Raw genomic sequence first — 24,253 nt, forward strand, 5'->3', positions numbered from 1 at the left:
ATATGCTGCCTGCAAACTTTACCTCACTGAGTTCTACAAATATGTATACCTTTCCCCCCTTTCTTTTCAATTGTGTTTGATTATAGGAGACTCCCTGGACAGGTCCCTCAGTACTTTGGCAAAGTTTTTGGAAGTGGTTTGCCATTGACTCCTAACTAGAGCTGAGAGTGACTATTCCAAGTCACCATTCACTCACCTGGCTTTCTATCTAAAGTGGGATCAGAACTCATGATCTCCCACTTTCTAGCCTGATGCTTTAACCATCAAATTGGCTCTTCTGTAACTATCTAGTCCTAGATGCTTAGCCGTAAATATTTTATAATGAATATAGTGATTTTCAATCAAATCCGATGTGTGCATTTTCCTAACTTGGAAAAACAGTGATCCAGGCTACACTTACCACTCGCTTATCCCTGTACCGTGCATCATGTGGCATGGGATGGTGTCCTGAGTAAGGAGGGTGAGCCTGTGGAGGAGGAGCATGGTGTTGGTAGTATGGGTGATGGGGAGGCTGTTCTATACCTGGGTAAGGAGGCTAAAAAAAAAAATCCTTGTTACTCCAGTAATCTGCTACTCCAGAACACAGCAGCATCAACAAGAAAATATAATTCAACATTTGAGCAGTACATTTGAGCAGTATATATATAAAGGGTGGTATTTGAATTATCATCAACAAGTACATTTTCACAACTGATCCCAGGAAAGTTGAAGTTATTTAGAGCATTTTCTTACAGCTACTGCTAATAAAAGATACTCTTGAAAGATTTTTTTGTAACAAGATAGAATAGGATTCAATAAATAAGATCAATTGTCCAATAAAAGTTTGAACTGAAATCACTCTAATCATTATTACTGCACTAGGACTGTGCATAAATCACAAAATTGATTTCAGACCAATTTGGACATTCCAATAAATCAATTTTTATTATAGCCACAGATCAATATTACAAATAAAAGCATTAAGAACAATAATAATAAAAATAGAAAAGCATACAAAATAATATATTACAATTAGTGATGGATTATCGGGGGCAGCTGGAATCTGACTATTTTGCATGTAGTATAACAACATTTGGCTACATTTAGAGAAACTACTTTGTGCTGATCTGATAACAGTAGTTAGCATATTTTCCGGAGTATAAGACGCACCGGAGTATAAGACGCACCAAGGTTTTGAAGAAGCAATTTTTTTTAAAAAAAGTAGAGAGATAGAGAGGGAGAGAAATACAGTAGGTAGGAAGAGAGAGAGAGAGTGAGAGAGTAAGTAGGTTGGTAGGTAGAGGGATATATAGAGAGAGAAATAGAGAGAGAGAGAGAAATACAGTAGATAGGTAGGGAGAGAGAGAAATACAATAGGTAGTTAGGGAGAAAGAGAAAGTAGGTAGTAGATAAAGGGAGAGAGAGAGAGAGAAATACAGTACGTAGGTAGGGAGAGAAAGAGTAGGTAGGTAGATGTGTCCAGGTGTATTTATCCATGTCCCGGAGAAGGAAATTGCTGACAATCTGCAGCACCTAGGACTTTGTTTCTGCTGGCACAGTACTTGATCAATGTAATTCTCATCAATCAGTTAGAGCTTTCCAAAAGGGGGAAAAAAGTTTTTGCACTCTGCAAACCTCCCCAAAATGGCCAGTTTTTTTAAAAGGTGTGAATAGCCGGGGGGGGGGGCTTGCAGAGTGCTCCTGGGGGATGGCCCCCCCAGAAACGAGCAAAAAATGGGCCCGTATTTTGTCAAAAAAATGCATGCATAGCCTTATAGAGTGCTGCTGGGGGGGGGGCAAAAATGACCCGTTTTTTGCTCATTTCTGCCCTCCCCAGCCCCCAAGAACTCTCTGCAAGCCTCCATAAGGTTATGCACAGCCATTTTGGTGAAGGGGGGCCTTTGACTGCTCAAAAATGACCAATTTGGTCACTTAAAAATAAGTTTTGTTTTAGGATAATTCAAAGCATATTCCTGTACCTGGATCTTGTTTAGAAAATCCACCCCATCTCTCATTATCATTGAAAAATAATAATCAACTTTTTAAAGTTGATACTATCCATGATTTGTTTCTGGAGATTCCCTTATGTACCAAATTATACTGTACATTAATAGATTTGCTGGAATTTAATTTTTTAAAGGACAGAAATGCTTGGCAAATTAATTTCTTTGCAAAATAAATAAATACTGGTTAACCATTATGAGACTGGATCTGCCAGGTTTCCTATTAATTTGCTCAGGGAAGCTATACAAAAATAGATTTGCAAAATAGACTTTTTGTGGCTAAATTTAATGGAACAGTAAAAATTAAGCTACTTCAAAACATTCCATATGTAAAATAAGTTATTTCAGGTCAATAGTGTTCCAACTGGATAGTGCCCAGATAGTGCTCTGAATCTGCAAGCATGGAGGTAGGAAAGCTAATGCTCAGAATGAACTAAGTCTTGGAATGGGCAGAGATGCACATAGCTAAAACAAAATACAGACCAATAGCCCAAACCTGCAAGGATGGAATCAGAAAATTAAGGATCAGAATGAACTAAGATTTGTAACAAATGCAAAAAAAATTTTTTAAAGATTTTTCAACCTGTAAACAACAAGAAAAAGTCAAGGAAATAATAGATCTATTAAAAGAGAAGATGGCAAGATAGTGATGAGCATCAAGGAAAAATAGAACTGCTTAATTAGAACAGTCTAGCACAATACCAATGAAGAAGAAAAATAACAGCTCCCAAAAGAAACCAGCATGGCTGCATAAAGAACTATCTGACAAACTGAAAGACAAAAAAGGTAAGTATAAAAAGTGGAAGGAGGGGGACATAACTAAGGCAGAATATCAGCAAATAGCCCGAGCCTGTAAAGATGAAGTGAGGAAAGCTAAGGCTCACAATGAAGAAAGGCTTGCCACAAAAGTAAAAATTAACAAAAAAAAGCTTCTTCCAATATGTTAAAAACAAGAAAAAAGTTAAGGAAACAATTGGTCCATTGCTAGGAGAAAGTGGCAAGAAGGTGACAAGCAACAGGGAGAAAGCAGAACTATTTAACTCATGTTTTGCATCTGTCTTTACACAAAGGGATAAAACAGTCCAACCTATCAAAAGCAGCACCACAACAATCAGATTAGGAACACAAATTGAAATAGGGAAGAAAATGGTAAGTGAGCACCTGTCTACCCTAGATGAGTTCAAATCACCAGGACCGGATGGATTACACCCCAGGGTTCTGAAGGAACTAGCAGATGAGATTTCAGAACCACTGAATTATATCTTTCAGAGATCTTGGAACACCGGGGAACTATCAGAGGACTGGAAAAGAGCTGATGTGCTTCCCATCTTCAAAAAAGGGAAAAAAATAGATCCAGGAAACTACAGACCTATCAGCCTGACCTCAATACCAGGAAAGATTCTGGAAAAAATAATCAAGCAACAAATTTGCGAACACCTAGAAGCAAACAAAGTAATAGCCAAAAGCCAACATGGATTTGTCAAAAACAGATCATGCCAGACTAATCTTATTGCATTCTTTGATAATGTGGCAAAATTAGTGGGCCAGAGGAATGCCGTTGATATAGTTTACTTGGACTTCAGTAAGGCCTTTGATAAGGTAGACCATAACCTACTACTAGATAAAGTAGAAGAATGTGGGTTAGACAGCATCACCACCAGATGGATTCGTAACTGGCTGACCAACCGCACTCAACGTGTAGTCCTCAATGGAACTGCATCTACATGGAGGGAAGTATGCAGTGGAGTACCCCAAGGCTCTGTTTTAGGCCCAGTACTCTTCAACATCTTCATCAATGATTTGGATGAGGGAATAAATGGGGAACTCATCAAATTTGCAGATGACACCAAGCTGGCAGGAATAGCCAACACTCCAGAAGATAGGCTTAAGATACAGAAGGATCTTGACAAACTTGAACATTGGGCACTATCTAATAAAATGAAATTCAATGGGGAAAAGAGTAAGGTTCTACATTTAGGCAACAAAAATGGAATGCACAGGTACAGTATAGGTGATACCTTGCTCAGTAGTAGTAACTGTGAAAGGGATCTTGGAGTCCTAGTGGACAACCATTTAAATATGAGCCAGCAGTGTGCAGCAGCTGCCAAAAAAGCCAACACAGTTCTAGGCTGCATCAACAGAGGGATAGAATCAAGATCACGTGAAGTGTTAATACCACTTCATAATGCTTTGGTAAGGCCACACTTGGAATACTGCATTCAGTTTTGATCGCCACGATGTAAAAAAGATGTGGAGACTCTAGAAAGAGTGCAGAGAAGAGCAACAAAGATGATTAGGGGCTGGAGACTAAAACATATGAAGAACGGTTGCAGGAACTGGGTATGTCTAGCTTAAGAGAAAGAAGGACTAGGGGAGACATGATAGCAGTGTTCCAATATCTCAGGGGTTGCCACAAAGAAGAGGGAGTCAAACTATTCTCCAAGGCACCTGAGGGTAGAACAAGAAGCAATGGGTGGAAACTAATCAAGGAGAGAAGCAACTTAGAACTGAGGAGAAACTTCCTGACAGTTAGAACAATTAATCAGTGGAACAGCTTGCCTCCAGAAGTTGTGAATGCCCCAACACTGGAAGTCTTTAAGAAGATGTTGGATAGCCATCTGTCTGAAACGGTATAGGGTTTCCTGCCTAGGCAGGGTGTTGGACTAGAAGACCTCCAAGGTCCCTTCCAACTCTACTATCATATTGTATTGTATTGTATTGTAATTCTTTCTTTGTATTGGTCCACACGCAAAAGAAAAAAATAGTCCAATCTATCAAAAATAGCAAGGTGAGAGACAGAACAGGAAAGGATAAAATGGGGGGGGGGGGAATAGTAAAGAAAACATAGTTCAAATCACAGAACCAGAAGTATTACATCCCAGGATTCTAAAGAAAACAGCAGGTTGATCCCAGAATCACTGAATAAAATATTACTGAGTTCCTGGAATAGAGAGTCCCTTCCTGCCCTATGATTCAATTATCAAAAAAAACATGCATTTTCAATAAACATAAATATATTTTTAGAGAATGAGAAATATGTGTTGGTGATATGTAAGGAGAGAGATAGGGAAAGAAAGGAACTAAGAAGATGGAAAAAAAGATCAATGGATAGAGCAGTTGGATATATTGCACTTAAAACTATATAACACTGAGAATCTGAAAAATTCTCACTAATGCCTGCAAGGGCTAGGAATAAAAAAAGGTGTGTGTGAGAGTGTGTTTAGATCAAAATTTTAAAAATGCATCAAAAGATGGATGGATAACAGATGTGAACTATAACAGAAAATCTGTCTGCCAGGTATTTTGGAATATTGTATCTTTAGGATAGCGTACCTAAAGATGATGACTAGATTTTCATACCACTTGATATATTAAAATCTTAATACTGTGAAAAGCTCAAGAAGGCACATGCATCACACACACACCCAATTAGTTTCAGTAACTGTCCTAGAAATGACTACATTGCTACTTGTTTGAGATATAAATGCTAATTAATCAGTTAACAAGTATAAGATACACTTGAAAACCTTTATTGCAAACCAACTGTTTGTTATATTGCTGTTATGCGACCCATTGGAGGTAGCTGGCATGAATTCTCAGCTGGTCTTAACAGGAAAAGCTTTTAAAGGTTTTTTCTTTTTAGAAATGTATCACAAAACCTAAAATACTAAAAAAAAATCTAAAAAAATGTTTTTTTATATATATTCTTGTAAAACCCAAAATCTATCTTGAACACTATAGGTCATTTTCAATTTTATAGGATTAGCTTTCTCAAGAAAACAACTGGATCATTCAAGAACATCTGGAGAAGAAATGGAATATTCTAGAAATGTTCTGAAAAAACATAATTTACGTCAGCTTCCCGACATAATCCAGTTAGGAAGTGTATCCAGATGAACTAATTCTACTTTATTATAAATTTAGAGTTAACAGAATATTAAGAACATTTTAACATTTCTACTCTGGTGCCTTTACAGACCAGGAAATTAAGGGAAGCTTTGTTCCGAGACGTTTTCCACACCTACATTCCTGCTACATGCTAAACTGCCTCTTATCCAACTCCGGCTGAATCTCTCAAGATCATTTACACATACCATTGCATCTATAGCCTCTTATTGTCTAACTGAGATCATTTTTCTTTCTCCTCATACTCATCTGAAATGTTACTATTTCTGTCATAGCATTTCTTTGGAGAGGATTTAAACCTGTGTTTCAAGTATGGGTTTCATTATAGCTGGTTCGTATGGCTGAGTTGCTTAACAACCATCTGCATTTATGATGGAATTAGGCGGCTTTAAGGTCCATAAAGCATCCGTGGCCATTGTGAAAATATTGTGCTGCAATTTGGTCACATGACCACATGTTGGGCACTTGGCAAACTGCCGGATCTATGAGCACTCATAATGTTCCATGGTCATGTGACTGTGATTTATGATGGCTACCAACAAAAAAGCCCAATGGATTCACATTTACAATTGTGGCTTTGCCTAATGAACACTGGTAGACTGTACAATCACTTCTGTTCATGTCAGCGCTTCAACTTATGACCAGGTTTCCATGTAGCCATAAGCCAAGGATTACCTGTATTGCTTTTCCTCATTTATTTGCTAATCATGGTATAATGCTGTGATGGCAAACCTGTGGCACACTGAGCCCTCTCTGCAGGCACATGCCGTCGCCCAGCTAAGCTCTATTGTGCACGCCTCCCGCCAGCCACCTGATTTTCGGGTCCCTGTCACGCATGTGGGAGACGCATGCGCATTCAGAGGGGTTGGGTGCACGTGCATGTGATGCATTGCATTATAAGTGTCGACATACGTGCACGCAATTTCAGCACGCAAGGAGAAAAAGGTTAGCCATCATTGGTATAATTCTTCCACTTCGACAGTGTAAGCTACTTTAGTTCAGTTTTTCTTTTCATCTTAATTATACAATTATGCAGCAGAATCTTTTCTGAAATGTGTTGCAGGTTGAGTGTGTAACTCTAGATTTTCAGGGGGATTGCTTTGTCTATAGTTTGACAGCAACAAAAAATCAGTTCAGTATAAGGAGCTTTAATTTCCATTTACTTCTCAATCATTGTTTACTGCTTAATTCAAGGGTACACAAACAAAGCCTCCCTTCCAAAAGGCCAAGGGACAACACAGAGGGCTGGTTTTTTTGCTCTGGAATTTGGTGTGTCTCTGAGTGTAAGCATTCCACAATAACTTATGATGATGCTTAAAACACTCATTTTAATTCCTGAAATCTTGTCATGGAGTGCTCTGTTACAGTCCTTGAGGCAACAGATATTCTATACCCCTGAAAGAAAGATGTAGTTCTTTCCCACTAAGATCATGTAATTTTCAAATAAACTATGGCATGGAAAACATGTAAATTACTACTTGGATCCTACTGATTTCATTGATGAAAACTGCTATACCAAGAATTTTTACAGGTACTACTTCTTGATCATACTTGTCTAAACCATTTGACTAAAATTAGTAATTAAAATTAGGAAGTTAAACCATAAAGATTTACTGAAATGCTGTGTTCTACATAAAAGCTGTGTTTAGCAATATTCCCTTCTAATACTGTGGGTGTACTAAAGTCAAAAGAATACAAAATTACAAACCATTCCTTGCCAAGGCGGTGGTGGTCCCATGTTATGAAATTCTCTCACATAATCATTGTAAGACTACAAAAAACACACATACAAGAATGTCAAAATCAAGCAATATTAAAATCATCTACAGTTACTGCCTATGAAAGACTATACACTTACCCCATTTAAAAAGACATCTCTACGAACTCCTGAAAATCGTCTGTTGAGAATAAGATTTATTAAATTAGACACAAATACTCAGATATCTTAGGTTAGAAAATGGCATTGTTGGACATCTCTTACCTGTCTATATCTTGATATCTGGGGTCTTTTAAATACCCTGTTTAAAATCAAGCAGCATTACGTATCACATTTATTATACTTGGCAACATAAATAGCCATTACCATCTTTATTTTAAGCATGCTACTGCCTTGCTACTCATAGGAGTGAGACTCTTCTCTTCCCAACTGGCCCATGAATTTCAATTTTAAAATAACTATGTAACACTTTATGGCAAAGGTGGTAAAAATGTTGTCTTGCAGGAGGCTGAATCTCAGCTAATACCATCTTGTATCTTTAGGCAGATTGCCTAGGACTGTTGGAATCTATTCATATACTATATGAAAGACAACTGTTCCTATGCTCCCTCCTCACCACACACCAAGACATTGTGTGAAATTAAATGAATGCTTGGACTACTCATAATGGAATGCAGTTTATGTAAACTGATTCCTTTTTCTAACTTTTGGTTTGACTTACAGAATTACCAGAGCTAGTCCAGTCTCCATATTACGCACCTCTATTTGTTCCAAAGAGGCCATTTTATTGCATAACTATTTTAGAATCTTATTAGTGATAGTTATTCCAAGAAAGTCCCCTTACTCTTATATGTATTGTTACGTTCTCATATTTCAGTTATCTTACTCAGAGCCTTTATGACCTTAAATTTAAATAATTTATTTATTATTCACATTCCCACATGACTATTGTAATACACAAATCTGTAAATTTGTGCATATACATTTAAACAGTAAAATATTAACCTGGTCTTTGGTGAAACTCAGAGGGATAATCAATCCTTGGTTTCTTTCTGCTGTTATGAATATCATAATCCTCTGGTCGACGCCTACATAAATTAGACAATAATTAAGAACTGTTTGGAACAACTTATGTAAACACAACATCTTTAGAAGGACTCACCGGAACAGCTCACAACTTTTTGGAGATTTGTGTGTGTGTGTTTTCTGTAATTCTCTATATGAGTTTCCCAGGATTTGTTACAAGGAATTTGTATTTGTGGTAGCAACAAAATGTATATTCTTAACTAGATATTATGAAAATTTTAGATTAACAGGGAGCTTCATCCAACCACACACCTAGTGTAAATCCAGTCGTAGTATGAATTCCTTTAAAAGTCCCATTGACTTTTGTGGTGGGTTCTCTTTTGTCCATAAAAATTGCAGCATAAAATCTATTTGATGCTTACACAATTTCTACATTGAAGTTTACCTTGAAAGCATAAGCTACATACTTTGTGAATATCATTTTATACACTTGACTGATTAACTGTCTTACTTGGTCTGTAAAAAACTTGATCAATTTCCAACATGCAAATCCCATCCTGCATAGACACAATTACTTGTTACTGTACAGGAAAAAAAACGTTTAAGGCATAAATATTTTAACAAAATCATAATCTTGGAATCAAGAGCCCATTATTGTAGGTTTCTATACATTTTAATAAAATGAATTTTAAATTGTTTTTTTAATGTTCTTTCATATTTCTTGTTCTAGTTTGCTTTTGACTCTTCATTAGCAAGTTACCTGTTCCCTTCCAATGAACCTTCACAATTTCTATAACAAGGAAACATGAATAGACCATAAAATGATTCCTCCCCCTCCCCATTTATTATTTAAATTATCATTAAGAATAAGTATCACATTCTGAGAAAATAAAGCAACTGTACGTACAGCAAAAAAGAGTTTTAGAAAATAGCTGGTGTAAAAAATAAACATACCGCTTTCTTGTAGTTTTGAGTGTGCACTTACGACCGGTATAATATATGATAGTAACAGTTCATATAGTAGTCCAACTACTGACTTTAAGCTGAAAGCCACATATATAAATGGAGGCCCTGGCAGGCTTGAGAAGGTGTGATGGTGTTATAATGTATAGTTTGCAGTCCATTGCAAAACCTTCACTTGTAAATACTTTATTGCACTGGAAATCTCTTAGGGCTTAACTTCAAAAGCCATCTTGGTGCTCAGTCCTTTTATGCCCAAAGAAAGGGGGGTTGCTGCCAGGATTCCTCCTACCTACAGGTTACAATGTCCTTTAAGAGCAAGGATATGGGGACTCGTTGGATATCTGTACCTACCACAGGACATTTCCACAAACTGGAAAGTCTAACCAAAAAGGTTTCAGCCCAAACCACAGTCTTTAGCAGAAATGCTTTAGATTTATCAGAAAACAAAGTGGCTACACGGGGATCAGGGAAACGTGTTGGATAGGAGGGATTATTATCAGTCCTTTGCAAAGACTCCTCCAATTCTGTAACAAGATATACCCTTCTTTCTGGGGAAGGTTGGTAAGTTCATAGAGTAGTGATCAATAACCATGGCGATCCTCTAAAACAACTTTTAAGTCCACGGGTGCTGCCAGCATCTGGAAAGGTTGTATACATTGACACAGCAACAGCCATTCTTTTTGGTTTGTTGCCGGGTCTCCAAGGGCTACTTCCTTTGGAGAGAACCTACGGCTTCCAGAAGCACAGCAAGATGCAAGAGAATATTTGGCAATGGGCATAACCACAGCACGGTGATACAATTTGAAACAGTCCCAAACACGCTCTTCTTGAACAGCAAAATATTATAAATATTTTATCCTCAAAATGAGGCGATCATCTTCTGCAAAATTATAAGTGATCCTGATAAAAGTCCCATATTTGACAAGGCTTATCCAGAGATATACCTGAAAGAAAAGGCTTTTACAAGATATTAACACATTTTGGAACACAGACTTGATTTGCCTCCACCTAACCTGGTCTTGAAAAAAATCGGCTTACCTACAATTGACTAAAAATCTAGTCAAAACTAGATTGACATAAATTTTTCTGTGTAAGCAAAATGTCCCCATTTTCCTCTTGAAAGTGACAAACTGGGGGAGAGGGACAATGTGAAATCCTCAATGAAGCCACAAACCCGTCCATGCAGCTTGATGTGAGGATTTTCTCTCTTCTTGATTGCAGGGAAAGCTTTTTGATGAATCATATTCCTCCATCACGTTATTCTGACACATGTGCCTATTATCAGTCCAAAGAATGTTTCTAACCTTCCCACATCTCGGAGTGGCTCTCGACGGGATGGACGTCCTCTTGACCGGGGCTGAGAGTGCATTCTTCTCTTATGACGCATTTTATGAATGACTTGATACAAGTCAATACTTTCATCAGGAGGGAATAGGAGACAAAGTTGGGTTCCACATTCAAGCTCAATTTCCTGTAACAATTAAATAGTAATGTTATAAATTCATAGCAGAGCCCACACAAAGGAATCCAATTGAAGACATTTGAGAATGCTAATGCCTAATTTAAGGAAAAGCTTAACAGGTCCATTAAGCCACTTGAATTGCATATGTTGTAGTGACTTTAGTGAAATTAACAAAAGAGATGGATCAAGGCAGGTGTATAGTTACAAGTAGTCCCTGACTTATGATCACTCAGTCAGTAACCATTTTAAGCCATGATAGTGCTGAACAAATGATAATTACAACAATCCTTGGAGTTCTGGCTATCCCAGCATCCTTGAAGACATGTGAGTTCTTGGCAATCCATTTACATTCCCAGTTGCCAAGCCCCCTGCAATCACATGTTCGCCATTTGCAATCTTCCTGCCCAGCTTCTCCAGAAAGTAAATGGGAAAGCTGGCAGAGGAGGTCACAAGCTGCTCAGTTAAGTCTCCTTTAGTTCCTCTGTGCTTACACTATGCCAGCCTCTCACACATCTCCTGATACTCTCCTTGACCTATACTCTCTCCTTAGCCCATATGAAACCTCTTGTACATCCTTCAACCTACATAGTGCTTCTCACATACTCTTGTAGATGCTCCCGACCTGCATCTCATGTACACACACATACACCAGCCTTCGCTAGTACTCCCTTGCCCTCACCTAGCTGCTGCCACTTTGCAAACCTGAAACTTGCAACTTCCTTTCCCAATGACTTTGGTTGCAGGAAGTTGCAGGAACTTGCCTCACCTAATGACTATAGGATTCAGTTAATGAAGGCAATTGGAACTTTCTATCACTAATTGGTGTGGTCACTCTTTATGAATGAGTATTACTTAGCGATGGAAATTCCATTCCCAATTATAAGTCAAGGTCTGCCTGTCTATGTTTAATTTAATGCATACCACAATGCTTAGTAAATAGATAATTTTCATACAACTCTCATCTCACAATTTGTACAAAAAAAGAATGCCAATCTATGATATGCTGTGGCTGTGATATATTTACCGGCATTGTTTTGTCATTTTTCTTCCCATCAGTTCAATCACCATTTTCCTTCATTACATACAAATGCTTTAATTAAAAAGTTGAATGACAATTCTTCTGGCTTCATGCAACCTTCTTATAGAAATCTGCTTACAATGGTATATTTTATTTTAAAAGAACTTGCTGTACATCCCCAGATGCTTTAATATTTGGGAATGCAATTTTTTTACCATAATGTTACTAATTTCATACACCAATATCATATAGACAATTTCATATACCAATATCATATAGACAATATATATAGATAAAAGATTAGCAGAATTAACTGTCAAAGATGAACAACTATGTCATAAAAAACCTATTAAGAATATTTTAAAATACTGAGATTAATGTTTTGAAGAGCAGTCAAAGGCACTTGACAAACCTGTCCATCACGTCCAATCTTTACTGGCTTATGTTCGTTCCAAGGATTCGTCAGGTGAGCAGATTTTGTGAATGGCAATTCACGCCTAAAAATATGATGACACTTTCTCATATAATGAAATGTAACTTAAAAATACGAGAATCCAACTAGTAATGGGTCTAAAGAATGAAGCAGACCTTAGAGGCAATCCCATGGGATCATGTTTACCTCACAAAGCAAATATTACAATTTTCAAAATTTGTTCTCAGATCTGATTAAGAAATTCTAAGGCAGGTCATTTAAACTTTCCTTTATTTTTTCCTTCCTATCCAATTTTCACAAATCCCTTCATCCATACCCTTGTTTTGGCAACAAAGGAAGCAGAGTGTTAAAAATGTAATTTTCCCTATATGAATTACATAATAATGGTGCTGGAAAACTTTTTGACCCAATGCGCCTCATATCTGCGACCCTACAAAGTTAAACAAGGATGGAAAAGAAGGGAAAAAAGGAGTCTGGAATAGAAAAGCAAAATTGAATGTTATGGGAGAACCAGGAAATGATCAGTCTTGTTCTTCTCTCAATCTAGTCAATCAGATTGATTGACTGATTATGTACCATAAAGTGGTTAACTATTAGTGAATTTTCTCCATAATAATAAATGAGATAGGTTAATCATCTGAAATAGGATCGGGCTTGATTTTCAGAGAATTAAACATTCTACTTGATTTGGGGAAAATCTGACGCATTATTTTTTAGAATTAAATTCAAAGCTTACATTTGGCAAACTTATTTATCATTACTAATAAAATCCTCTACACATTTTTTGAAATCTGATTCAATTAGGTTGCACTATTTTCATTTATATTTCTAACATGAAAAAAAATGATAGTGATTCCAGGCTTTAGAACAAAATGGTACGGATTCTAATCCTTATTAAACTGAAAAGGATAAAACACTCAATATTTAGTTTTTTAAATAATGTCCCTTAAAATCTCAGAGTCATATTTCTAGCACAACTTCCCACTGGAGGAGAAAAAAGCAACTGTTGGCTTCTCTTCCCATTTTACACATCGTGATTTCAAAATCCAAGGAAAGGAAGCCATCCATCACCAACAGAAGACTCTTAAGACTATAAGAATGATAAGAAGAAAAGGCAGTAATTCAGAATCTGTAAATATCTTAAAAGAAAAACTACAGGAGAAGAATTATATGGAAGAAAGAAACATGAGATAGGAGAATCTCTACCTTTGATGCATCAAAATATGGACCTCCAGGCCATTGAAATAATTTTACTTTTTAATACTACACTCAAAGTCAAGTCTCTCTTGACATAGGTTCAACTCTTGGCACCTACATGATCATATCCATATTGTTTTCTTGGTATCAATACAGATACGATTCACACTGCTGTTTTCCAAGATGTTTCTCAACTTTCCATTTGATCTTATAGCCTAGAAGTAAGCAATTAATTTTTCCAAGCTGCCACATGAGAAACCTGGACTGTTGTGGAGGACTCTTGATACCACCCCAATCCTGATACTGCCTGGACAGGGACTACTACCAAAAATCCAGGTCTACTATAACCCTAAGATGTCTTGGTGGGGTCTCATCATAGTACTAAGGTTTTTTAAGACAAGTCAAATTTGGATGGGGGCTCAGGCATGCAGATATAACTTGCCACATAAACATTATACATCTGTTCTATAACAAATAGCCTATCCAACCACACTTTTATTTTCTAATTTCCACCCATTTTACCTGCATATCCAATCTATCTTAAATACTCCTCCCAGCATTTTTGCACTCATTCCTGCAGGTAGCACCCAATGTATGGGAGACCCTCCATGATGAGATTCAGAAGCAAGCCTTGCAAATCCTGTAAGAATTAAAAAAGTCCAATGAGGCCACTTATCCAAATAGTTTTTGATTTATGAATGCAAGTATTCTTTTTACAGGTAGCCCTTGACTCACAACCATTCATTTAGTGACTGTTGGAAGTTACAACAGCACTGAAAAAAGTGACTTATTACAATTTTTCACACTTACGATAGTTGCAGCAAAATCAAAATTCGGACCCTTGGCAAGTGGCTCATATTTATATTGGTTGCAGTGTCCTGGGGTCAAGAGATCATCTTTCATGACCTTCTGACAAGCAAAGTCAACAGGGAAGAGAGATTGATTTAACAACTGTCTTACTAATTTAACAACTGTGGTGATTCACTTAGCAACACTGGCAAGAAAAGTCATAAAATGGGGCAAAATTCACTTTAATAACTGTCTTGCTTAACAACAAAATTTGGGACTCAATTCTGGTTGTAAGTCGAGGACTACCTACACTTACCTTGGAATTTTCCACTCTCTCTTACAGAAAATATCAAGATCACACTTCTTGCTGATCTAAAGGCAGCATTGAGCTTTTTCTCATTGACTGGAAGGGTTGACCAAACACCCTATGGAGAAATGAGCAAATAATTTACAAACCAAAAGCTATCTGATATGTTCAATAAGATTTTGGAATATATTCAGCAACAGCATATATTTTCTATGAAGAAGGCCTTAGTTTCTATTCCTTCAATTTCCAGATCCAGAGAACAGATTCAAGAGAGATATCTGTCTGAGTCATAAAAAAAACTATTACCCAAAAGTGGAGGCAATAGTATAATTTTCCAACTAAGACATTTTTATATATTAATGCATGCAAAACAAAATTTGAAAAAAAAATCAGAAATGTTCACATTCTGAGTGATCTACAGATAACATCCACCAAATTTAAACTCATTTTAAACCAACATATGATAGTCCTCTTTCCTTCTGTGGCAAGGGTTTCCAACTCCTGGACCATGGAACAGCACAGATCTATGTATTGTTAAGAATGGGGCTGCAAAGCTGGAGGTGACTGACGAGTAAGTGAGTGAAACCAAAACAATCCTCCCACCCACCCCAATCCATGGAAAAATTTGTCTTCCGTGAAACAGGTGCTATAAAGTTTGGGAGCAGTTGTTCTATACAACTTTAGCATTCCTCAAGGAAACACATACATTTTTAGGATTTGAATTCTAAAATCAAAATTGTGATTTTTCAGCAGTACATATGTAAAATGTAAGTTCTAATATACATTCATTATGACTCTCTGAGGCTTAAAGCATTAATTTTGCACAAAATCTACAAAATATTAGGAGTGGGCCAAACGGGAACAAAACTTTTGTTATTACCCATTCAGGGACATTACCACTAAGTTACCACGACTTTTGGTGGCTGAATATAGTAATTTGAAACATGTGGCTGGAGAAAAATGTAACTCCCATTTTAGATGAGGCAATGAACCAAGAAGAAATAATTAAATTATTTACAAAATAAAAATATATTTTATTTTGCATTTATGTTTTAGTAATTATTTTATATTTAATAAAAACAAAATAATTTTAAAAAGCAATTAATCTAATTCCATACTTTGCACATGTAATTGACTACAGAAATTCAACATACCTTAGCTTTGGCAAGAGAGACATTTTCATGGTTGTTACTTTTTATAAGAAAAAATCGTGCATCTTGGAGAATATACTTAAGTTTGCTAGTTTGATCTGGAAGGAAAAAACAAAATAGATAACAGTATTGGTAAATTTTACTTGCCAAAGAAACTTAAATATAGGTAGTCCTCAACTTACAACCATTTGTTTAGTGACTGTTTGAAATTACAATAGTACTGATAAATGTGGCGTATGACCATTTTTCACACTTATGACCACTGTAGCATCTCCATGTCACCTGATCAAAATTTGGATGCTTGTCCACTGGCATATGTTTATGACGGTTGCAGTGTCCTGAGATCATGTGATCAAATTTCATGACTCTCTGACAAGCAAAGTCAATTGGAAAGCCAGATTCAATTAAAAACTCTGTTAGTAATTTAACAACTGCGATTCCCTTAACAACTGTGACCAGAAGGGTAGAAAGGGGGGCAAAAACTCATTTAACAACTGTCTTGCTTAGCAATGAAAATTTTTGGCTCAACTGTGGTTGTAACTTGAGGTCCCCCTATGTTTATAGGATGTGGAGTACAAAGTCTAGCTGTTGCAATGGCAAAATTGGCTTCTAGTAGGGCATATGCAGTTTAATCCCATGAATTCCTTAATAATCTGCTCTTCAAATGAGTGAATGGCTCAATTCCATCAAATTCAGATTTCCATACCATGCAGTGCTAAACTTTAAAAGCAAAATAAGCTATTCAAGGTAGAAGCCAATGCAACATTAATAATGTTCCGATATTTTTATTTGTAATAGTCAACATAAAGCCTTAACCAGAGAAATCTTTTTGTGAAGTTTGTCTGTGAAAGGATTAATTGGATTGCTTATTTGCCTGCTGATTCAGTGATGAAATATTGTTTTTCCATTAAAAATCTCATGCAAATAATTTGAATTATTCACCAGTATGTATTTTACTGTACATCAGAACATTATTTTATTTGCTATATAATCAATAAAGTCCATACAATAGCTTGCAATAGATGCATGCATTAAAAAGTTCAAATTTAAATTATACCTTTTTGGACAGCACGAACGGAAGATGATAATTTCTCATGCTTCTTTTCTGAACCTGTATTTAGCCAAAGTACATTTGTTCAGATTGAGCCTTAATAGAGATACGATACAAATTCTACAATCTTTTCACATACTATTTTCATTCATGACAAATTATTCCTCCTATAGGCACCCCCACACACAAAATTTGCACGAGGATTTGAATTTGATTTGTTTTTTAGTTGTCCGTTTTTAGGTTTCATTTGTTAGACCAGTTTTCTATAGAGAAAACTAGTCAATGAATCATCATCTTCCAAGTTTAAAAAAGTGAAATTTCCATTTAAGCAACATAATAGAATTAACATAAGAAAGCCCACTTTATCAAATTATTCACACACAACATGCCAGAAAACTAACTATATCATTTCAGCTATGTGTCTCAAGCCTATTATGGCCTACAATTTATTTTTACCGATGCATTTCAAGAGTTTGCTACAGATCATATTAATGAAGATAAGCAATCACAAAATACCTGCATATGACTCTGATGCAGAGCTTCCACTTCTATCAAAAACAATTGGAGAGATGCCTCTAGCTCTTTTCCTGGCCTTCTTTTTCTCATCTAAGATCATCAAAATAAGCAATAGCAGTACTTTAAAGATTCAAACGAAAAATTAATATTTTTAAATATATATATAATTTGAAATATTTAGTATATAGTTGACTATATTGGGCCAGAATTCAGAGAACTGTGACAATAGTTCCCAAAGTATCAGAAGCTTAGACAACTTGGTCTAAACAGAAAGATTGCCTGTCAAAGCTATATTTGAAGCTCAGAGAAATTTCTAGAGTGTCTATGTGAAGGATGATGCTCACAGTTTTTTAAAAAAGAGAGCATTAACCTTCATTTGGAATATCAACAATGTTTCAGTCATAAATGTAATGCACTTAAGTATTTTCTTATTTATAAACATAGTTACAAAGCTAAATTAGGTCCCAATCTATACATATTAATTTACTGTAGTTGCCTCGTTTGCAGGACTCAAAGCCTCAATGGTAAAACCTGAATAACATAATCACATAGGAAAGTCCTATATCATTGCTACAGATTCTTCATCAGAAATATTTAACACTCAGAACAAAAGAGTGCATGGCAGATGTCTATGTAACCTTTCCACTGTAAACATTTAGATATTTTCTCTCCAAAGCAAAATTAAAGCTTGATATATTCAAGCACCATAATGTCAAACACAATTTGCTGAATTAGTGATCATTAACTGACTGTTACATGTACGCCTAACAGACTGAACAAATCTAATTGATTCAGGAATAGATGTTCAGAAAATATTTAATGCCCTGTTCTCCTTGGGATCTTGTTAATACACCCCTCCCCCAAATTTACAATCTAGTGGCTTCTGGAAGTAAATCCTCCAAACTGGAAGTAGTTCTGATGACCTCGAGAAAATGTTCTAAGACTACACAGACCTGATTTAGGGCCATACCTACCCCCAGGTCATCTTGGAACTACTTCTTTAATCTCACTGAAATCTTTACTAATTTGTTTACTGGTGAAAAAGCTCACTTTGTCTGTTATAGTTCTTCTGATTTGAAGAATTTTTCTTGCTAATAGAAATTCTTAAAAAGATAGAATTATGGACAAAATAAATAATTGCACCACAGCCTTATGTTTTATGCTTCAGTTCTTCACAGCCTGTAGATCCAGCTCTAGGATGGAAACTACTGAAGTCTGCCATTGTGTTATCCGTTTTTCTGTCCCTACTATTCACAATAAACCTAATATTAACATAGGACAGAAAGGGTTAACAGCATTTCTTACCCGATATATCTGAGCCTGAACCAGTTCTGACTGACGCATCAGTAAAAGATGCAGATTCAGAATCAGAGTCACTAGCTTCACTTCGAGTATCATAATCATTTCCCTCCTTCTGATCTCTTTCATCTTGATCATACTCTTCTTCTTCATCATCTCCATCTTCTTCTACTTCCTCTTCTTCCTCTCCATCATCATCTTCCTCTTCTTCTTCCTCCTCCTCCTCCTCTTCTTCTTCCTCTTCCTCATCCATTCCTTCCTCTTCCTCCTCTTCTTCGTTTTCAGTATTTCTGACATCAGAGGAACCACTACTACCTGTTTCATGATCTGAACCATATTCTTCAGAATTTACTTCTTCTTTTGAAGAATGGCTTGACCTGCTTGGTCGTCTCTCCACATCATGCCTTAGTCTCTGTTTATAGAAAACGAATAGCAATCAAGACCAATTATTTTGAGAGAGAGCTCTAAATGCTTGCTTTAAGCACTCATTTAATGTAACTGCAATATGTTATTCATTCAGCTAAAAAATAAATTTCTGTTTAAACCTAGGAGAACCAATTAAAAATTAAAAGCCAAATACTAGTATTGCTTAAACTAAGCAAGGAAGTGAAATGCTGAAACTGATAATAAAAAATAACACACTATTGCAGAAACGATCCTATTTATTTAAGTACAGACAGATTTACAACCCATTACTTACTGCAGAAGCATCTGGAGTAGAGGACTTAGCTCTTCTGTCAACTTCCCTTTTCCTCATACATGCCTTTTCAGGCTGTCCCTTATACGGATCTCTGGAGGTGCTACTTGAAATACGTAGCTTTCTATCACTTTCTGGACGCTTACTTCTGTCAGACCTTCGATAATCCTCATTCCTGTATTCTAATGCTGGCTTTCCTTTTGCGCTCACAATCCTTTTGTTGTTGCTAACAGAACAGCTTGGAGGTTTGGGCAAGATCTGCCTTGAGGAATGTACAGATGGTTTTTGTTTTTTAATTTCAGCTACTTCTATCCGTTCACTTTTCCTTTTGGATCCTTAAAATAAATAAACATTACTAGTTACTTAAATGCTAAAAATGTGTTGCAAACATTTTCAGAAAACATTTTTTTCATTTAGCGCATGTCAAAGCTTAAATCTAAAAATTAAATCTAAATTTTTGATATTAATAATTCTGCAACTATTAATTTTTAGCCAGATGATGAAAAAGCTTGGGGAACTAAGACATGAATGTAAAAATTACTGGATAAAGATGAAAAATATGGGAAACATCTGAAATAGAATTTTACTTCTTGTTTCCATTTCATAACAGGGGAACATTTCCTATTTATCTGCCTTCTAAGTCTTCAAATTATTAACTATATTTGTTTACAAAACAACAGTAATTACTTACAAGAAGTATTAGTTTATTTTATGTACTATTTTGTATAAGTCTGAATAACCATTTCATATCTGTTAAAGGTATGAAGAAAGAGGATTGAGATATCATACACTAAATACTGTAGATTAAGCAATGTTTGAAAAGCCAGGAGTGATGGGGAGACAAAATATTTCACAGGGAATTTGCTACACAAATTACTTTTACTAAATGAAGAAAGGAAAAACAGAGCATTCAGCAAGAACCATCAAAACTTCCTGCATATTGAGAATAGTTTCAAACTTGTTGAGAGGTCACTTGCAAGGCCTTTTATACAATAGCAAATTATCTAGTAGGTATCATACCTAATTTGGCTCCAAAATCCAGTTACCCAGCTCTCTGGAAATACAACTGAGTTGTAAAGTAGCTTACCTTTTTTTTCATTTTTATCTTGTTCACTATCAGGGTTATACAATTCATCATCATGATCTGGTGCATCGGTCAAGATATCATCAAGAACATTCAATTCACCATCTATGAGGAAACAACAAATATTATTTAGAAATGATACAGTAAAAAAAATGAATGAAAAGTTACTGCAAGCCAATTATCGCAGACATTTCAATTAGTACCATTCCTTATCTATTCTATTCATGGTTGTCTAGAATCAGTGGAAATTGAGTACTAAGTTCTTTCTTTAAATAAATATGTTGAACAAACAGGCGGTAATATAATATAAACAAGAAAATAAACAATTGCATAAAACTTCCAGGGGTAGTGTATTTCCCTGTCCTTGATCTCATTGGCAATATCTAGCTGTCAGGTGGTGGCAGTGAATACATTCCTGCTATGCCTAAAACAGGAATTCAAGCTTCTTTTGTACAAGGTTATATGGTATCTGATGAATACTTACTCTTAAAGAATTGCTAAATAATTTTATCCAGTCTAGAGAGAAATTCCTAGTCTGCTCATCATTAAAATCAATTGCTTCTTTGTATTATGCTACAGATAGTCTTTGCTTAATGACTGTTGCTTAGAAACATTTCAAAGTTATGACAGACCCTCTTACAATCCTATTTCAGAGTTCTGACAGCTACCCCACTCCACATGATCGTATTTGGGGCGCTTGACAACTGGCTCACTTCTTTGGCCATTTAAGGCATCCTGTGGTCAACGGACCATGATTTTTGAATACTTTTTGTCATTTTCCAGTGTTTACTTCTGATTTCCAATTAAACCCTACCCATTGGATGAAATGGATTTATTGACCGCAGCAAAAAAGCTTATAAAACCGGACAGGGTTACATGGTGACAGGCTTAACTGCAATGACATATGACAGTAATTTCAAGTTCAGTTTTGGTTGTAAATCAAAGGCTAACTGTATATACAGTCAGGTTCATTCATATTGGTTTACTCCTTGATTTGTCATGGACTAATGAGGGAGAAGGTCACACCTGGACATGAAACTTCTTGTCAGCCATTTGTCCCATCATTTATGGGTGGGGGTGTATTAAGAGTGGCTGTAATTCCTCAGTGATTAATGCTGCACTTTTTTCAAAGCCCTTGAATTAAAGTTGACAGTTTTCACTTTGCTCACATCTTGTGTGCTTCATTTCAAATTCAGTGTGTGGAGTACAGAGACCAAAAGTCAAAAAACCTATCATTGTCCCAATATACATATAAAATGTTTGGGGGCAATTTTCAGCATTCCTTTTAGGCTATTTAGCATTCATTTATGTCAGTCTGTCATCAGAACCAGGATAAATAACAGCATCACAGAGTAACAATTTTTGAACTAGTTTAGAGGTAACTGAAGCAGCTACAACTCCCAAATTTAATACCCTCAGGAATCATGGGTACTGGTTTTTGGGCATCCACACACTGAGGTTAGCTCTTCTGAGGTTCCTTAGTTCAAAAATTGTTGCTCTAGGAGGCACTGTTTTACCCAGTGAAAGGTCATGGCAATGGAAGTTTAATAGTACAGGTAGTCAGTCCTTGACTTTTAACAGTTCATTTAGTAACTGTTCAAAGTTACAATGGCAATGAAAAAAGTTACCTATGATCATTTTTCACACTTGCAACCATCACAGCATCCCCATGATCATGTGATCAAAATTCAGACACTTGGCAACTGACTCATATTAATGATAGTTGCATTGTCCTGGGGCCTTGTGAACACCGTTTGCAAATTTTTGCGATGAGCAAAGTCAATGAGGAAGATGGATTCACTTAACAACTGTATTTAATTACAGTGATTCACTTAACTCTGGCAAGAAAGGTTGTAAAATGGAGTAAAACTCACTTAACAGCAGTCTCAATTATCAACATAAATTTTGGGTTCAACTGCTGTAAGTCAAGGACTATCTGTATATAGATGGCTTATATCTGAGTTGTTAAAATATCCCCATTAAAAATCTATCAACAAAGTTTTTAGATTGCTATGCATTCAAGAAATTGAGGAAAACACTATTTGGTCTCCAAATTCCAATAATTTGTTTTGCAAAATAACTAACAACTTCATTATGTTAATTAAGATTTATCTGACCATGTATGGCACCAAATAGCCTGAAAAGAATGCAAAAAATTGCCACAAAACACTTTTGTGCATCTCAGCTCAAGAAGCATATTATAGAACAGAAAATGGCAAATAAAGACAAATGATTGACATACGAGGAAAATTATCAAGAGGAAGTTGAAATCAAATCAAGAGAACAATTAATAGCAGGAGAATATAATTGTCAATGATTCTCTCATTTACTTATCTCAGAAATTTAAAAGGGATAAATTTATAGATTTAGGGTAAGTCAGAATTTGAAATACAATCACAACATAAATACGTATTTGCTAGCATTTATAAACTTTCACTGAAATTTGAAACAAGAAAAACAGATTAAATAATATATGATAAAGTGGGCTAAGAATTCATTATAACACCATGTGGTTAAAATATTTGGTTAGAAGGTTGAAATTTATTATTGATGTACTGTTTGCACATGGTACCAGATAAATTATCTGGAATGTGTAAACCCACTTAATGTTTGAAATGTGAACATGAAAGTGGTTTTTTTTAATGTTGGTGAACATGTATAAAACCCAAAAAAGGATCCAAATAGTATGTTTTAATACAGAATATTTTAAAAATCAATATTTTAAAGATCAATGAAGACAGAACTTTTCCATTTAGAATTAATGGATAAACAGGAAAAATTATTTCAGTATATGATTGCAACGAGACTGCTGTATGTAGAAATGTAAAGATTCAATACTGCCCACTTTGGAGGAATACTTGGTGAAGATGACAGATTTTGCTGAAATAGATAAATTATCTATATTTTTTGTTGATTGCAATCCTCTTACGGACTTGTGTAAAAATGAACTTGCCATTCATTATTTTTGATTAGACAGGATAGACTATAGAAAAATCAATATGTTGTATCTTTAAAGAGGCAAGTCAAAATACGTATTTTATAATTTCTAGGAAGATTGTAAGAAGCTATTTGTTTAATTTTTTTCTTTCTAATATTTTTCTTTCTCATTTTTCTTTCTCTTCCATTTTTCCTTTTTTTTTTTGCTTTCTTCATTCTTATTTTGACTTTGACTTACCCTGTAATATTAACCCCAACATAGTGACTTGGAAACTGATTAAAAGATTAATGTGAGGTAGTTAAATGTCTATGGAGATTCTCAATTATCCAAGTCTGTTAAATAATATTGTCTGAGGAAGTCCCATCTGTGGGTCTGCGGCCTTTTCCTTCAACCCTGCCGCGATGCCCTGCCTCATAGCCTCCACTATAATGTCTTGGAACCCTGACAGCATAGTTGGTACAATGGGGTGTACAAGGTCGCCAAGGGGGTCACGGTCCCTTCTGGACATAGGCTAGCTGCTGTAGGGGTGAAGGTGGATTCTGCACTGCTACTTTGCCAACAAGTGTCAGAATTGTCCCAAAGCCCTGATGTATTGATGAGCAATATAGGACTCTATGAATGGGCCCTGACACATCCCCAGTTGGAGTGGAAGCGAGGCTGGTTGACTAAGAGCCCTTGCTTCCTTGTCTGGGTGGTGGGCAGGAATCGCTGGGGCCT

The 24,253-nt window shown here is 36.0% G+C and overlaps 1 protein-coding gene across 2 annotated transcripts in view; it reads right to left on the reverse strand.

Moving 5' to 3' along the window:
• YTHDC1 (YTH N6-methyladenosine RNA binding protein C1) overlaps nucleotides 1–24,253 on the reverse strand; it is a 36,925-nt gene that overhangs the window by 2,150 nt on the left and 10,522 nt on the right. The window contains exons 2-16 of one of the 2 annotated variants that reach the window (XM_081933443.1): nucleotides 20,602–20,703; nucleotides 19,518–19,849; nucleotides 18,824–19,229; nucleotides 17,519–17,608; nucleotides 17,009–17,062; nucleotides 15,955–16,049; nucleotides 14,810–14,918; nucleotides 14,227–14,344; nucleotides 12,487–12,571; nucleotides 10,899–11,065; nucleotides 8,611–8,693; nucleotides 7,870–7,906; nucleotides 7,747–7,786; nucleotides 7,597–7,659; nucleotides 401–535 (exon numbers count right to left, since the gene is read on the reverse strand). In XM_081933443.1, coding sequence (XP_081789569.1) covers nucleotides 401–535; nucleotides 7,597–7,659; nucleotides 7,747–7,786; nucleotides 7,870–7,906; nucleotides 8,611–8,693; nucleotides 10,899–11,065; nucleotides 12,487–12,571; nucleotides 14,227–14,344; nucleotides 14,810–14,918; nucleotides 15,955–16,049; nucleotides 17,009–17,062; nucleotides 17,519–17,608; nucleotides 18,824–19,229; nucleotides 19,518–19,849; nucleotides 20,602–20,703 — 1,916 coding nt within the window. The remainder of the gene's footprint in view (nucleotides 1–400; nucleotides 536–7,596; nucleotides 7,660–7,746; nucleotides 7,787–7,869; nucleotides 7,907–8,610; nucleotides 8,694–10,898; nucleotides 11,066–12,486; nucleotides 12,572–14,226; nucleotides 14,345–14,809; nucleotides 14,919–15,954; nucleotides 16,050–17,008; nucleotides 17,063–17,518; nucleotides 17,609–18,823; nucleotides 19,230–19,517; nucleotides 19,850–20,601; nucleotides 20,704–24,253) is intronic. The other variant, XM_081933444.1, reaches the window with a different exon arrangement.

This window comes from Natrix helvetica, assembly GCF_964273705.1.
Source record: "Natrix helvetica genome assembly, chromosome: Z".
Lineage (NCBI taxonomy): Eukaryota > Metazoa > Chordata > Lepidosauria > Squamata > Natricidae > Natrix > Natrix helvetica.